Raw genomic sequence first — 14,258 nt, 5'->3', positions numbered from 1 at the left:
AAGAAAGATGCAAGGTTACAAGTAAATGTAGGGTTAGGAGCAAATGGCAAGACCTTTGCCTTTGACAGGTTTGAGATTTTATAGCTTTTACATGCAGATTATGGGGTTGGGCTTTGAATTCCAAATGGTCATGGATTCAGAATCTACTCTCTGAAGTATTGAGATGACATTGAAAGCCCCTTGCACTTCAGCTACTTAGTGAACGTTACTTCTAACTCCTCCTCTCTCTGTTAGAGGTGGTGGCCTATATTCTATAGCTGAATGTCAGCTTTTGCCTTTGAATCTTTGCTTACTTTATGTGAAACAGTTTTGTTCCTACTGTTACTTCCTATCTAGTGTCTTCACCATCTTCCATTTGTTGCCCCCTTTTTTTTTTTTTGCTTTCAGGTGTGCAGAGATGCTCTTTTTCTTTTAAGGAAAATTCTTACTTAGCTGATCTCCAAATAGTTTCCCTCTTTCTTTGTCAACCTGTATCCATGGTCTCTTAATCTTACTCCCTTTTAATCTACCCAAGGATTTGCTGGGTTTTGCCTTTAAAATATAATTTTGTTTTTAATCGACTTTTCCATCTAAAAATTCATTTGCAGTTGTACTTATTTGTAACAAATGTGGTTTTGTTTTTGTAGACTCACATTGCCAGTCAAAACTCAGAGCTCAGTAGTGCTGCTCTACAGGCCTTGGGGTTTTGCTTATATAATCCCAAAATTGCCTCTGGATTATCAGGTAAGTTTGTTGTGATGTAATATTTTTAGAGTTTATAGTTTGATATTGTTAAAAGTACTGCTACTTCTCAATTTCACAACCTGTAGTTTAGAGTTTGCTTTTGAGAATGAGTCTCTAGATTATATCATTAGATTAAATCATCATAGTAAAGTTTCTTAGACATAGCTCTAGCTTTGATAACTATAAAATTTGCTCTAAAAGAAAATACAGTAAGCCTATTTTAAAATGTTGAGAAAATCATCTTTTATAATAAACATACCTGCTTTGGAAGTTTATAATTAGATGGAATTAATTTGGGGAGGTAGATGGGTCATTTGTTTTATACAAGCATGTGTTAAGGAATTTGCTGTTAGAAAAGTTCTCTTACATAGTGGTAAATTAGATAATTTGGAGCTAAAAGTAGTAATGAAAGCCCAGGATCTGATGCTGTTCTGAGTTTTCTAGCATCCTTGACCCTCTGCATCCTTGGATGCAGAACTCCTGAATATGGAGATCTCAGTACTACACCATTTCATGTAAGGGACTTGAGCATCTCCTGGTTTTTGATATTCATGAGGGGAAGTCCTAGAATCAATCCCCCATGGATATCAGGAGGACTGTAATCCTAATTGTTGCTCTGTAAGTGGCTTGTCATAGTATAGGTGTGGGGATGATCTTTAGAGATGGGTAATTAGGAATAGGGAATAAAGATATCAGAGAGTTGTTACCATCTTTTTTTCCGAGTAAAATGTTTCCACTTATTTAATATATAGAAATGTTAGCAGTCTGAAGTAGGAGTTGTTCATTTTGTAGCAGAGATAAGGGATTTATAACATCTTGCCAAAATTGACTCATATGTTCAAACCTAATCAGTTGCTCAGTCGTGTCCGACTCTTTGTGACCCAATGGAATTGGAGCACACCAGGCTTCCCTGTCCATAGCCAACTCCCACAGCTTGCTCGAACTCATGTCCATCAAGTTGGTGATGCCACCCAACCATCTCATCCTCTGTCATCCCCTTCTCTTGCCTTCAGTCTTTCCCAGCATCAGGGTCTCTTCCAATGAGTCAGTTCTTCACATCAGATGGCCAGAGGGTTGGAGTTTCAGCTTAAGCATCAGTCCTTCCAATGAATATTCAGGACTGATTTCCTTTAGGATTGACTGGTTGGATCTCCTTGCAGACCAAGGGACTCTCAAGAATCTTCCCCAACACCACAGTTTGAAAGCATCAAACCTTATAATAAGATCCTATAGAAATATTTTAGTTGAAAAATTATTGATTTCAAGTCTACCATCTGTTTGCACTGAGTATGCCTTCTCTCTGACCTGAATTTTATGTTTTGGGAAAAAGTTCAATTATTAGCATAGGTTTTCTGGTCCTTTTCTCTGGATATGCATTTAATTTTATTGACAGTGATTTTTATATATTATGTTAGGGATTTAAAAGGATGTAAAAGATTCTACATAATTAAAATGTTTTTCTGCTTGTTTTTCAGAGATAAATATTCAAGAACTGCTTTCAAAACTGAATGATATTGTTAAAAGTTCAGATAAAAATGTACGTACTAGGGCACTTTGGGTGTTATCCAAGCAGACATTTCCCACTGAAGTTGTTGGCAAAGTAGTGAGTATAGTTTTTGTATATGTTTTCTTAACTACATGCCAGTTAAAAAATTGAGGCTTACTCGGTTTGTATTTGTTTCTGTCTTTTCAGGTATCTAGTATAATTGACTCATTAGAAATAGTATTTAATAGAGGAGAGATGCATTCTGCTGTTGTGGATTATGAAGCATTAAATGTCATTATAAGGTATGAGTTTGGATACCATGCAAATTAGAATAGTTTAGTAATTTAGAATTGAAGGAGTAATCTTTTGGGACTTGAATTTGAGTTAGATGTTGAAAGAAGGAAATGTCTTCTAGACTAAAAGTCTCAATAGGCGGAGGAAAGTAGATGTGCATTAAGTTACTAGGTTTCTTTATTTTTACTGAAATAATCTTAAAAATATCTCTGTTAAAGCTTTTGCAGAAGTTTAAAAAATAGACTTCTAAGTTGGCTGTAGCAGGTAATTTGAAAGTGAAGTGTTAGTTGCTGAGTCGTGTCTGACTCTTTGTGACCATATGGACTGTAGTCTGCCAGACTCTTCTGTCCATTGGATTTTCCAGGCAAGAACACTGGAGTGGGTTGCCATCCCCCTTGCCAGGAGATCTTCCTGACGTGGGTATGGAACCCGGGTCTCCTGCATTGCAGGCAGATTCTTTACCATCTAAGCCACCAGGGAACCCGGTATCAGATATTTAGGAAAGCATTAAAACAATTTCTAACAGCTCCTGGGGGGAACAAGAAAACCTATCTTCTTCCTACCCATCCTTGCTTTTCATAATGGATATGCTGACAACACAAACTACTGATGTGCTTTGTCTTAACTTGTTTTTCATTCTATAGTTGAAACTGTTCTTTAGTTGTTGAGCTATATGCTTTAACTAGTATTCTGATGCCCTGATTGATGTTCACAGTATATCATGGTTCTCTAGCTGTTCTCTCCTGTAAGAATATAATTTGTATAAAAATAATTATTAAAAGTTTTTTTAATCTGAAGAAAGATGATGTGTTTTCATTATTTGAAAAATTTATTAAAATAGTGAAGTCTAAGTTATGTTAGATCTATTTTTGTGTGTATATATTGTAGATAATATTCTAAAATAAATGGACCATACTGTGCATATTTCTGTGTACTGTTAACTTTCCTGGTAGTTTAGACATAAAGGTAGTTTAGAAATAAAACTACTTAAACTAATTTAGTCATTGATTTCTCCATTACAGACTAATTGAACAAGCCCCAGTTCAAATGGGAGAAGAGTCAGTTAGGTGGGCAAAATTGGTCATACCTTTAGTGGTTCATTCAGCCCAAAAAGTACATTTGCGGGGAGCCAGTGCTCTAGAGATGGGAATGCCTTTGTTGCTTCAGAAACAACAAGAAATAGCATCTATCACAGAGCAGCTTATGACTACCGTAAGTAATACTTAAAGGATTTTTTTGGATATTGCACTGTGAGGTTTTGCACCAAGCATAGGACTCATATTAGTGAAATTGCACTATGATGTAGGAAGTTCCTCTTTGAATTAAAACTAAGAATTGCTTGAATTAATGTCACACAGTTTACTTTAAGGAAAAGAGCTGTCTATTCAGTGTTAACTGCAATCCAGGCATTTTATTTCATCCCTAAAGAATGAAGAAATTGCATTTTTTGAAAAGGGAGAGCATTATCTATCTGATTCATCACTATCTGTAGTAGCTATCCCAGTAGCTGCAGATTTAAGGCATACAAGTGCGTGTAGTGTGTACAATTTCCTAAAGTTATTATTTGCCCAAAGTTTTAGGTTTTTCAGCCTTTCTTATAATATTTATTGAGTACCTGTTATATACTGGACATTGTTTTAGGTACTGTGTATAAAACAGTGAACAAAAGCAGTTTGTTGTGGAGCTTATTTTCTAGTGGGAGCAATAATAAAGTATGTAGTACGTTTAGTAAAGAGATTATGGGAAACAACGGGGACTGGATGAAAGTGCTTTCCAAGAGGAAGGGTGATGTGGTCAAGGAAGGAAAAAGAGTAGGTGATGTGAAGGTAATATAGGAGTTAGCTAACTGAATAAGGAGTAAACTTACTCATTCAAGTTAGGAGGAACCGTGGTAGCAAAAGGCCTTGTTCTGATATGCTAGGTTGTGTTCGTCAAACACTGGGCAGTATGATAGAGCGAATGAGGATGAGAGGGTAGAAGATGATGTCAGAAACAGGGCCAAGCCGCATAGGACCTTGGAGACCATTGTAAGCACTTGGCTTTTATTGCTTTATTGCATTGCTTGGTTTTAAAGCATCTGGATTATGTTGAAAACCATATTTGAAGGTTTTGAGTCTATGAGTGATACACATACAAACTTGGCTTTTAAGCGGATCCCTCTGCCTATGTTGAGGAAAAAATTCTATTCAGGGGTTGCATAGGAGTAGGGAACCTAGTTGGGAGATAATACAGTAATCCAGGCAGAGGGGAAGATTTCCACATTCTAAAACCTGGGATTTTGTTTGTTTAGTTTTTTAAAATTCAGGATTCCTCATGGTAATGCCTGAGTTAAAAGTAACTCCAATGTTTTTGTGAGATTTTTAACTGATAAATTTACTAATTTTTTAAGAGCTTATATAGGCAGTCCTTGAACAGCTCAAGTGTAACCCATGTATAATTTATAGTTGACCCTCTGTATTCATGGTTCCTCTGTGCCTTTGGATTCAACCAACCATGGACTGTAGTACTGTGGTATTTACTGCTGAAAAATATCCAAGTGTAAGTGAACCACACAGTTAATAACACACTTTATTCAAGTGTCCACTGTATAAAATTCTTAATAATAAATTTGAACTCAAATTTTCTCAGATGTATTACCCATGAAACTATTAATGTATTTTTTAAATTAATAGAGAAGTTAAAACATTATCATTTGAACTCTAGTGATATGCATGAAGTTTTTAGGGGAAAGTATATTGGTAGGGGAAAAGAAAGCTATATTGATGGATGGAAGAATGGCCAGATAGGTGATAAGACAAGCATAATAAAATATTAGTGGTCTTTATACTTGGACATTTACTATAAACTGTCAGCTTTGCTATATGTGTGAAACTTTCTGATAAAATATTGGGAAAAGTTACTTAGCTGAGACAATTTAATACTACATTCTTTTCAGGAGTCTTTTGGTAAATATTTTTGCTTTTGTTTTCAGAAATTACTTTCAGAACTCCAGAAACTATTTATGAGTAAAAATGAGACTTACGTGTTAAAATTATGGCCTTTATTTGTCAAACTTCTTGGGAAGGTAAGTTCACAGTTAAGGTTTTTATACACACCAGACCTTTTATTTTCTTAAGTTTGCATAGTATAGTTGGTTCTCATTATTGATGTGTGCCATATGTATGAACATTGACCTACTTACTAAAATTTGTAAACCCAGTGTCAGTATTTGTGCTGCTTTTGCAGTCAATTGTAGACATGTAGAGTGGCAACAGATTTGAGTCTTAGAGCATGCATGTTCCAGTCTGAGGTTGAGCCAGGGTTATGTTCTGCTTCTTTGCTCTAATTCTTGATGTCCTTTAAGCAGATGTCCATTTCATGATACATCTGGTGCCACATTTTTCACATTTTGTGCTTTTTCTTGGAGATTCCAGTTTTCAGTGGCCTCCAAGCGTAGTGCCGAGTGCTGTCTGGTTGCGAAGCAGGGAAGCCTGTTGTGCGCCTTAGGAGGAAAGGCGTGAGTTGTAGTGCTGTCTGCTGTGAGCTCAGTGTCCGTCAATCAGACTGTGTGTACTAAATAACTTGTCTTCAAACCAAACACACATGAAGCAAGGTTGTGTGTCAGGTGGTTGATGAAAATGTGATCAGAAGCTTGTAGGAACCTAATCCTGCATTTTCCCTAGAAGCCGTGGCACAGAATTTGCTAATACAGTATCAAGGCAACTTTATAGACCATAACTGGTGAATAATGAGAATTGACTGTATATTCCTTCTTTAAGCCTGGTTTTAAGGGGGAAGTTGATTTTTTTTTAATTGTGATAAGCATATTTATCAACCATCCTAAGGTATACAGATTAGTGATATTAAAAGCATTTACAGTTGTGTAAAGATCACCACTATCTATACCAAGAACTTCTCTGCCATCCCCAACAAAAAACTGTACATGTTAAATAAGCAGTGGTTCCCTCTGCCCCTCTTCCTGCAGCCCCTCATAACCTCTATTCTGCTTTTTCTCTGAATTTATTTGCTAATTCATAAGTTTTGATCTTGGTTCCATTTTGAGTTTATTTTTGTATGTAGAATAAGACAAGGATCCAGTTTCATTTTCTTGCATGTGAATATTCCAAGCACCATTTGTTAAAAAGACTGTTCTTATTGAATAGTCTTGGCATTCTTATTGCTAATCAGTTAACAGTATATGTGAGAGTGTTTTTGGAATCCCTCTTCCATTGGTCTATTATGTTTCTCCTTATGCTGTTACCATAGCTTTATGTTTGGTGGCTGCATCACATGGCACGAGAGATCTTAATTCCCCAATCAGGGGTCAAACTCAAGGCCACTGATTTGGAAGCATGGTGTCCTAACCACTGGACTGCCAGGGAAGTCCTCACTACCATACGCTTTAATTACTGTAGTGTTGTAGTAGGTTTGGAAGTCAAGGGAGTGAGTCTTCCAACTTCATAATTTTTTTTTCCAAAATTGTTTTGGCTAAGTAGGATTCTTTCATAATGAATTTTTGAGGGTAAGCTTTTATTTCTTAGTTGAAAAAGGCCTTTGGAATTTTGATAGAAATTACGTTGGACTTGTAGATTAGTTTGGATAATACTGCTGTTACAGTGATATTAAATCTTCCTATTCATGAACACAGATGGTTTTCCATTTATTTAGGTCTTCAAATTTCAACAATACTATGTAGCCTTTAGTTTTAAGTCTTTCATCTCTGATTAAATGTATTTCTAAGTATTTTAACTCTTTTAGTTGCTGTTATAAATGGAATTGCTTTCCTAATTTGCTTTTTAGATTGTTCATTGCTTTTGTGTAGAAACACAACTGATTTTTGTGTGTTGGTCTAGTACTCTGTACAGAGGGCCTGGCGGGCTACAGTCATAAAAGAGTCAAACTAGAAGTATTTTATTAGCTCTAGTGGCTTTCTTAAGAGTTTCTGTGAATTTCTGAGCCAGTTTTTTATTTATATCCTGTTCAGATTATGTGTGGATTATAATCACTTGTGACTGTTAATATTCTATCCTGTGTATTTTTTATTGGGATGCATTAGACAAATGAATGTTGCCTATAATTGTTTCAGGCAAGTAAAAAAACTTCTTAATGATTTTTCCTTTTTAGACCTTGCATCGAAGTGGGAGTTTCATCAATTCTTTATTACAGCTGGAAGAACTGGGATTTCGTAGTGGAGCACCCATGATTAAAAAAATAGCTTTTATTGCTTGGAAGAGTTTAATAGATAATTTTGCTTTAAATCCAGGTAAGTAATATTTTAAGATTGATTTTTGGTATGAGTTTTACTTAAGATGAAAAAGCTTTTATGATTTTTTTTTTTTTTTGGACTTCATTGAGTATTTTAGGGGAATAAATTTGTAGCTAACAATAGAATTTATAAAGGCCAGGCATTATTGAAAGTCACAGGTATAAAATTTACACTATTTGAAAAACTGAACAAAGTGACACACCATTTGTGGTTTTCTTAGTAAAGTCCAACACTTTTTTGAGCACTTATGTACTTCTCAGTTATCCTAATAGACCTCAGATGGTAAGTATTAACACTTTCAGAACCATTAAGTATTATCAAAAGTCACACAGCCAGTAGACTACAGCAAACAATTGTGATTGCTGTCGAATACAAGTATCAGTGACAGAGGAACTTTTTTTCAGGACCTTTAAGAATAGCACCTAATAGTGGGTTAACATTAATACATAGGAGTGATTCCTTTTGATGTTTCTTACCTTTATATTTTTATTGTCCATTGGAAGTGTTTAATATATGTATGAGAAAGTATTGTGCCCATAAGTGAGAAGTATGAGTCTACCTACTTAACTGTAGTTAATCTTAGATATAATTGATAGTTTATAAGATATGCTAAATAATGTTGATTTCATCCTGTTTTCCCTTGCAAAGACCATTAGTAATCCTTCTTTCCTTTTAAAATGTGTTTCATAATTATTTGCATTAACTACAACTACTTTTATTGAAAATATTGGCAGGCATATATTTTAATTGGAAATGTCACCTTTGTTGATAAGCTCTCAGTGTGAGGTATTGTATGGTTGGGGATTAAATCTACTGAAATTATAGATCTTTGAGTTAAAGAATAAAATGGGAGTGACTTAAAGAAGATCAATAAAATGCTGTCTGATTTGAAATAGGTCAAGATCTAGAGAGTCTGGCTGATACTGTGTATTCATGATTCATTAAGGCATCAGATGCTTGTCTTTCTGTTGTCATTGTCAATATGCCTTTGTTGCAGCCTATAGGAAGGAGGGAAGGCAGAAGGGGCAAAAATGAACTTCCAGAGAGTCAAAAATCTATAAACAACTTTCAGAAATTCCACATACACTTCTGCTTAAATCTCACTGGGACAGTAGCTAAATGGGAGACTAGATAAAGTAGTTTAAAAGTGGACACCTAATTCTAAATGAATGTGAATATTTAGATTTCCAAAGTCTCATGGCACCAACAGTTAAAATGTTTGATAAAAGTAATAACTAGTAGATTTTTTGAGATTTCCCTAGTGGTCTAGGGATTAAGACTTTGCCTTCCAATGCAGGAGATGCAGGTTTGATCCCTGGCGGGGAGCTAAGATGCCACATGCCACATGGCCCAAAAAAAAAAAAAAAAAAAAAAAAAAAAACCCCATACATAGAAGCAATGTTGTAAAAAAAAAAAAAAATTCAATAAAAACTAGTAAATTTTTTAAATGACAGCCTTTTTTGAGGTAAAAAATGTGCTCTATTTTGTGATCTATAAAGTGGGGATAATGAGAACACTCAAGCAGTTAGAGTTACTGAACATTTTAGCATTTAGGCTGGGCAGTGTGTTGTGAAGAGCTGCCCTGTGTGTCAGTGGGGGTTCAGCAGCATTCCTGGATGCAGCCCCCTAGACACCGTAGCTCTCTATCCCCACCTTCCAGTTGTAACAACCAAAAATACTGCAGACATTGCTGAATGGTGGGAAAATCAGCCCTGGCAGAGGGTATCTAATAAATGTTACTTAAAAAAAAAAAAGTCTTATTAAGTATTGTAACCTAACTGTACTAGAGTTTGTCAGCATGAAAATTTTGGGGAGAATAGGAATAGCTACTGAATTAAATTTTTTTTTAATTCTCTTGCTAAAGTAAAAGACTATTGTATGCTGTCATTCTTAAAATTTAATCTTTAGCTCTTCAGTGTTTTTACTTGGGTGCTTCTTTTCTTTTCTTTCAAGAAATACTGTGTAGTGCAAAAAGACTGAAGTTGTTGATGCAACCTTTGAGTTCTATCCATGTGAGAACAGAAACTCTAGCACTGACAAAACTAGAAGTCTGGTGGTATTTGTTGATGAGACTAGGACCTCATCTTCCTGCTAATTTTGAACAGGTAACATTACAGTGTTGATTATATTTGATGTGTGTTTTTTTTAATAGTATGTCCTTAAAATTTTACCAATCTAACTTTCAGTGCTTAGCAGACCAGCGGACCATGTTATATGTAAAAAATGTTTTTCACCCTGGCACAGAACTTGAGGTCATTTTCCTTAAAGGATATTCTCCTGTTGTCTGAAATGGACCTCTACAACCTTTTTAATCAATAAACACTCACATGTCTATTCTTACTCTAGAGGCATTATGAAAGATTTTTTTAAAGGAATTGCATATGACTTGGAATATAATTGAGGGTAGAGTCAGCATTACTGAAATAGAAATCATGTGCTACACTGGGTAGATGATACAAAGTTGGAGTAATTCTAATTTTTAAACCTCTTTCTAGGCTATGTAGTGACAACCAATCATTTAATACCCTTGTAGCTTTTCACTGTTACACATGAAATTATTCCTTTAGATTTTGATACCCTTGCTGGCATTTAAATTGAAGTTATTTTGTCTAAGTAAAAAAGGGTAGCTCTGATAACTACTCTTATTTATTTTAATTTATATTTTAATAATTTTTATTTTTGGTTGTGCTGGATTTTTGTTGCTTCCCATGGGCTTTCTCTAGTTGCAACAAGTGGGGGCTGCTCCTTGGTGCGTGGACTTTGCATTGCAGAGGCCTCATTGCAGAACACAGGCTCTAGACTAGTTAGTTGCAGCTCATGGGCTCTGGAGCCACAGGGGCAGTAATTGTGGTACATGGGCTCAGTTACTCCACAGCATGTGGAATCTTCCCGGACCGAGGATTGAACCCACGTCCCCTTCTTTAGGGACAGATTCTTATCCACTCTGCCACCAGGGAAGTCCTTAATTTATTTTTTATTAAAGTGTAGTTGATTTACATGTATTAGTTTCTGGTGTACAGCAAAGTGATTTAGTTACATACATATTTTTCATATTTTCCATTATTACAGGATACCCAATATATTTCCCTGTGCTCTACAGTAGGACCATGTAGTGTTTAGCCATCCTACATTTGACAGTTTGCATCTGCTAACCAAGTTCCCTGTCCAGTCCTCCCCCACCTGCTCCCCGCCTTGGCAACCACAAGTCTATTCTCTATGTCTGTGAGTCTATTTCGAAAATAAGTTCATTTGTGTCATTTTAATTCCACATATAAGTGATACCATGTGGTATTTGTCTCTTTTTGACTTAGTTGATAAGATGATCTGTTGGTCCATCCATGTTGCTGCAGATGCTACTATGTTTCTTTTTTTTATGACTGAGTAGTAGTCTGTTGTATACATATACCATGTTTTTTTAATGCATTCATCTGTTGATGGACATTTACCTTGCTTCCATTTCCTAGCTATTTATTACACATAGTGCTGCTGTGAACATAGGGGCGCATGTGTCTTTTCAAAGTATAGAGTTTTGTCCAGATAGGTGCCCAGAAATGGAGTTACTGGATCAGATGGCAACTCTATTTTTAGTTATTTGAGGAAACTTCATACTGTTTTCTATAGTGGCTGTACAATTTACATTCCTACCAACATTGTAGGAGGGTTCCCTTTTCTCCACAACCTCCAACATTTGTTATTTGTAGAGTTTTTAATGGTGGCCATTCTGACTAATGTGAGATGGTATCTCCTTAGAGTTTTGATTTGCATTTCTCTAATACAGTTAATGAAATTGAGCATCTTTTCATGTGCCTATAGACATGGAAAAATGTCTGTTTAGGTCTTCTGTCCATTTCGATTGGGTTTTCATTACTGAGTTGTGTGGGCTGTTCATACATTTTGGAAATTAAACCCTTGTTGATTACATCACTTGCAGATATTTTCTCCCAGTTGGTAAATTGTCTTTTCATTTTGTTATGCCTTCTTTTACTATACTGAGGCTTTGCTATACTGAGTACGTTTAATTAGGTCCCATCTGGGTGTTTGTTTTTTTTCTGCTTTTATTTCTGTTGCCTTGGGAAACTCACCTAAGAAAACATTAATTTATGTCAGCAAGTATTTTGCCTATGTTACTTTCTAGGAATTTTATGGTGTCCTGTCTTATATTTAAGTATTTAAGCCACATTGAATTTATTTTTGTGTATGGTGTAAGGGAGTGTTGTACTTCATTGATTTACATGCAGCTGTCCAGCATTCCCAACAGCACTTGCTAAACAGACTGTCTTTTCACCATTGTATATTCTTACTTTTCTTTGTCAAAGACTGATTGACCACAGGGTTTATTTTTGGGCCGTCTATTCTGTTCCATTGATCCATATACCTGTTCCTGTGCCAGTTATCATGCTGTTTTGATTACTGCAGCTTTGTAGTAGTCTGGGAAGGTTATACTCCTGTGTTATTCTTTCTCCTCAGGATTGCTTTGGCAATTCTGGGATGGTTCCATGTGGCTAATTTAATAGCAATCCCATTAAGTTGCTTTAGGTAGTATGGCTATTTTAACAATATTCTTTCAGTGCAAGAGCATGGGATATCTTCTCATTTCTTTTTTTTTTTTTTTTTTTTGTCTTTATACTTTTTAATTATTTTTGGCTGTATTGGTTCTTCATCACTCTGCTCGGCCTTTCTCTAGTTTTTGAGGAGCGGTGGCTGCTCTTTGTTGCGGTGCACGGGCTTCTCATTGCGACGGTTGCAGAGCACAGACTGGCGTGGGACTCGGTAGTTGGAGCACTTGAGCTCTAGAGCACAGGCTCAGTAATTGTGCATGGACCTTCCCATTTCTTTAAATCATCTTCAGTTTCCTTATATTAATGTTTTATAGTTCTCAGCATGTAAGAATTTTACTTCCTTGATCAAGGGTATTCCCAAGTACTTTTTATGATTTTAAAAGGGATTTTTTACTTTCTGTTTCTGATGATATTACTGTACAGAAGTGTAACAGATTGCTGTATGTTAACCTGAAATTGTATATACCTTGCTGAATTCGTTTATCATTTCTTCCTCAAGTATACTTGGGTTTTTTTAGCAAGTTCTTCTTTAATGCTTAATTGCTTACTATATTGAAGTTTTTAACCCTGTTCAAGCATGAACTGATTAAAATTGGGCATTGATTGTCAACATGTGATTGGGATCATAATTTTTCCAAATCCTACCATTATTAGTTCCTAGTTGGCTACATGTGCTCAGTCACCTATGACTCTTTTTCGACCCTATGGAGTGTAACCCTCCAGGCTCTTCTGTCCATGTGTTGCCATTTCCTTTTCCAGGGGATCTTCCTGACCGAGGGATTGAACCCCCATCTCTTGCTTCTCCTTCATTGCCAGGAGGATTCTTTACCACTGCACCACCTGGGATGCCCTCCTTGTAGGGTAATCTTACCCAACTGTCCCATCCATTCCTTGGCATAATCTACTTGCTGGCTAGATTTGACAGGTCTTGGAATAATCTTAGAAATGAGCTTTAAGTTGTCTTAGTTCATATTTTTTAAGGTGTTTTTTTAAAAAGCTTAAAATGGTCTATCTGCCAGTAATAGTAAAACTCATGTATATGTTATTTGTAAAAGCTCTTTACATGTGTAATTTTCCATCTGGAATGTAGAGCTGAAATTTATAAATAATATATATTTAGGGCAAATAAAATTATAATACGATTTTTCACTTTTCCAGATTTCAATTACTACCTTGTGCATCAAGGCTGATAAAATTTCAGCATACCAAGACAGTTGATACTGCTTCTTAAGGAAATTTAACTGTATTTTGTAAGACTTTTAAAAAAATGACATTTATGCAGTTTACAGATACAGTTCCCTCTGTCTCTCTTTTTCTTAATCCCAATAGGTTTGTGTGCCTCTGATTCAAAGCACAATAAGCATTGATTCTAATGTTTCACCTCAAGGGAGTTCATCTCGTGTAGCTACTACTCCAGGTTTAAACCCTATGACCCCAGTACACAAAGGTAAGAGGTAGACCTACTTGTTGCTGGTTTTTTTCCTGTATTTTTTTAAGACTTTGAATCAAGTTTTTGTTCCATGTAATTTACATAAAATTAATCACATAATTTTGGCTCTCATGTCACAAAATTGTTTTGGTTGTTTTCTGTATGTGTTAGGACTTCCCTGGTGACTCAGGTGGTGAAGAATCCAGTTACTGTCTACTGCTGTCATTGCATTATTATAGTTGGAGAAGATCAACTTTTTTCCATGATATTATGTGAAGTGCATTAGATCCTTAGGTTTGTTTTAGAATCTTAGAGTTATTATTAAAAGTAGCAGGTCTATTCTGAGTCAAATTTTATATTTTTAGAAATGCCTGCATATTACTATTTTAAGGTATAGGTAAATGCCTGCAATTTATTTTCATTTAAATGGTGTATGACACTCATCTTTTGTGTGTGTGTGTGTGTGTGTGTGTGTGTGTGTGTGGATAAGACTCTAATCTTGTTCTTCTTAACTTGGTATGT

The 14,258-nt window shown here is 35.6% G+C and overlaps 1 protein-coding gene across 6 annotated transcripts in view; it reads left to right on the top strand.

Annotated features, from left to right (window-relative positions):
- RIF1 (replication timing regulatory factor 1) overlaps positions 1–14,258 on the top strand; it is a 58,423-nt gene that overhangs the window by 2,783 nt on the left and 41,382 nt on the right. For all 6 annotated transcript variants that reach the window (XM_070476221.1, XM_070476223.1, XM_070476222.1 and 3 more), the window contains exons 4-11: positions 627–723; positions 2,199–2,326; positions 2,417–2,511; positions 3,526–3,715; positions 5,475–5,567; positions 7,607–7,745; positions 9,702–9,853; positions 13,637–13,754. In XM_070476221.1, coding sequence (XP_070332322.1) covers positions 627–723; positions 2,199–2,326; positions 2,417–2,511; positions 3,526–3,715; positions 5,475–5,567; positions 7,607–7,745; positions 9,702–9,853; positions 13,637–13,754 — 1,012 coding nt within the window. The remainder of the gene's footprint in view (positions 1–626; positions 724–2,198; positions 2,327–2,416; positions 2,512–3,525; positions 3,716–5,474; positions 5,568–7,606; positions 7,746–9,701; positions 9,854–13,636; positions 13,755–14,258) is intronic.

The sequence above is a fragment of the Odocoileus virginianus genome, chromosome 13 (genome assembly GCF_023699985.2).
Source record: "Odocoileus virginianus isolate 20LAN1187 ecotype Illinois chromosome 13, Ovbor_1.2, whole genome shotgun sequence".
NCBI classification, from domain to species: Eukaryota; Metazoa; Chordata; class Mammalia; order Artiodactyla; family Cervidae; genus Odocoileus; species Odocoileus virginianus.
The sequence above is the reverse complement of the archived record's forward strand: the minus strand, read 5'-3'. Positions and strand labels throughout refer to the sequence as shown.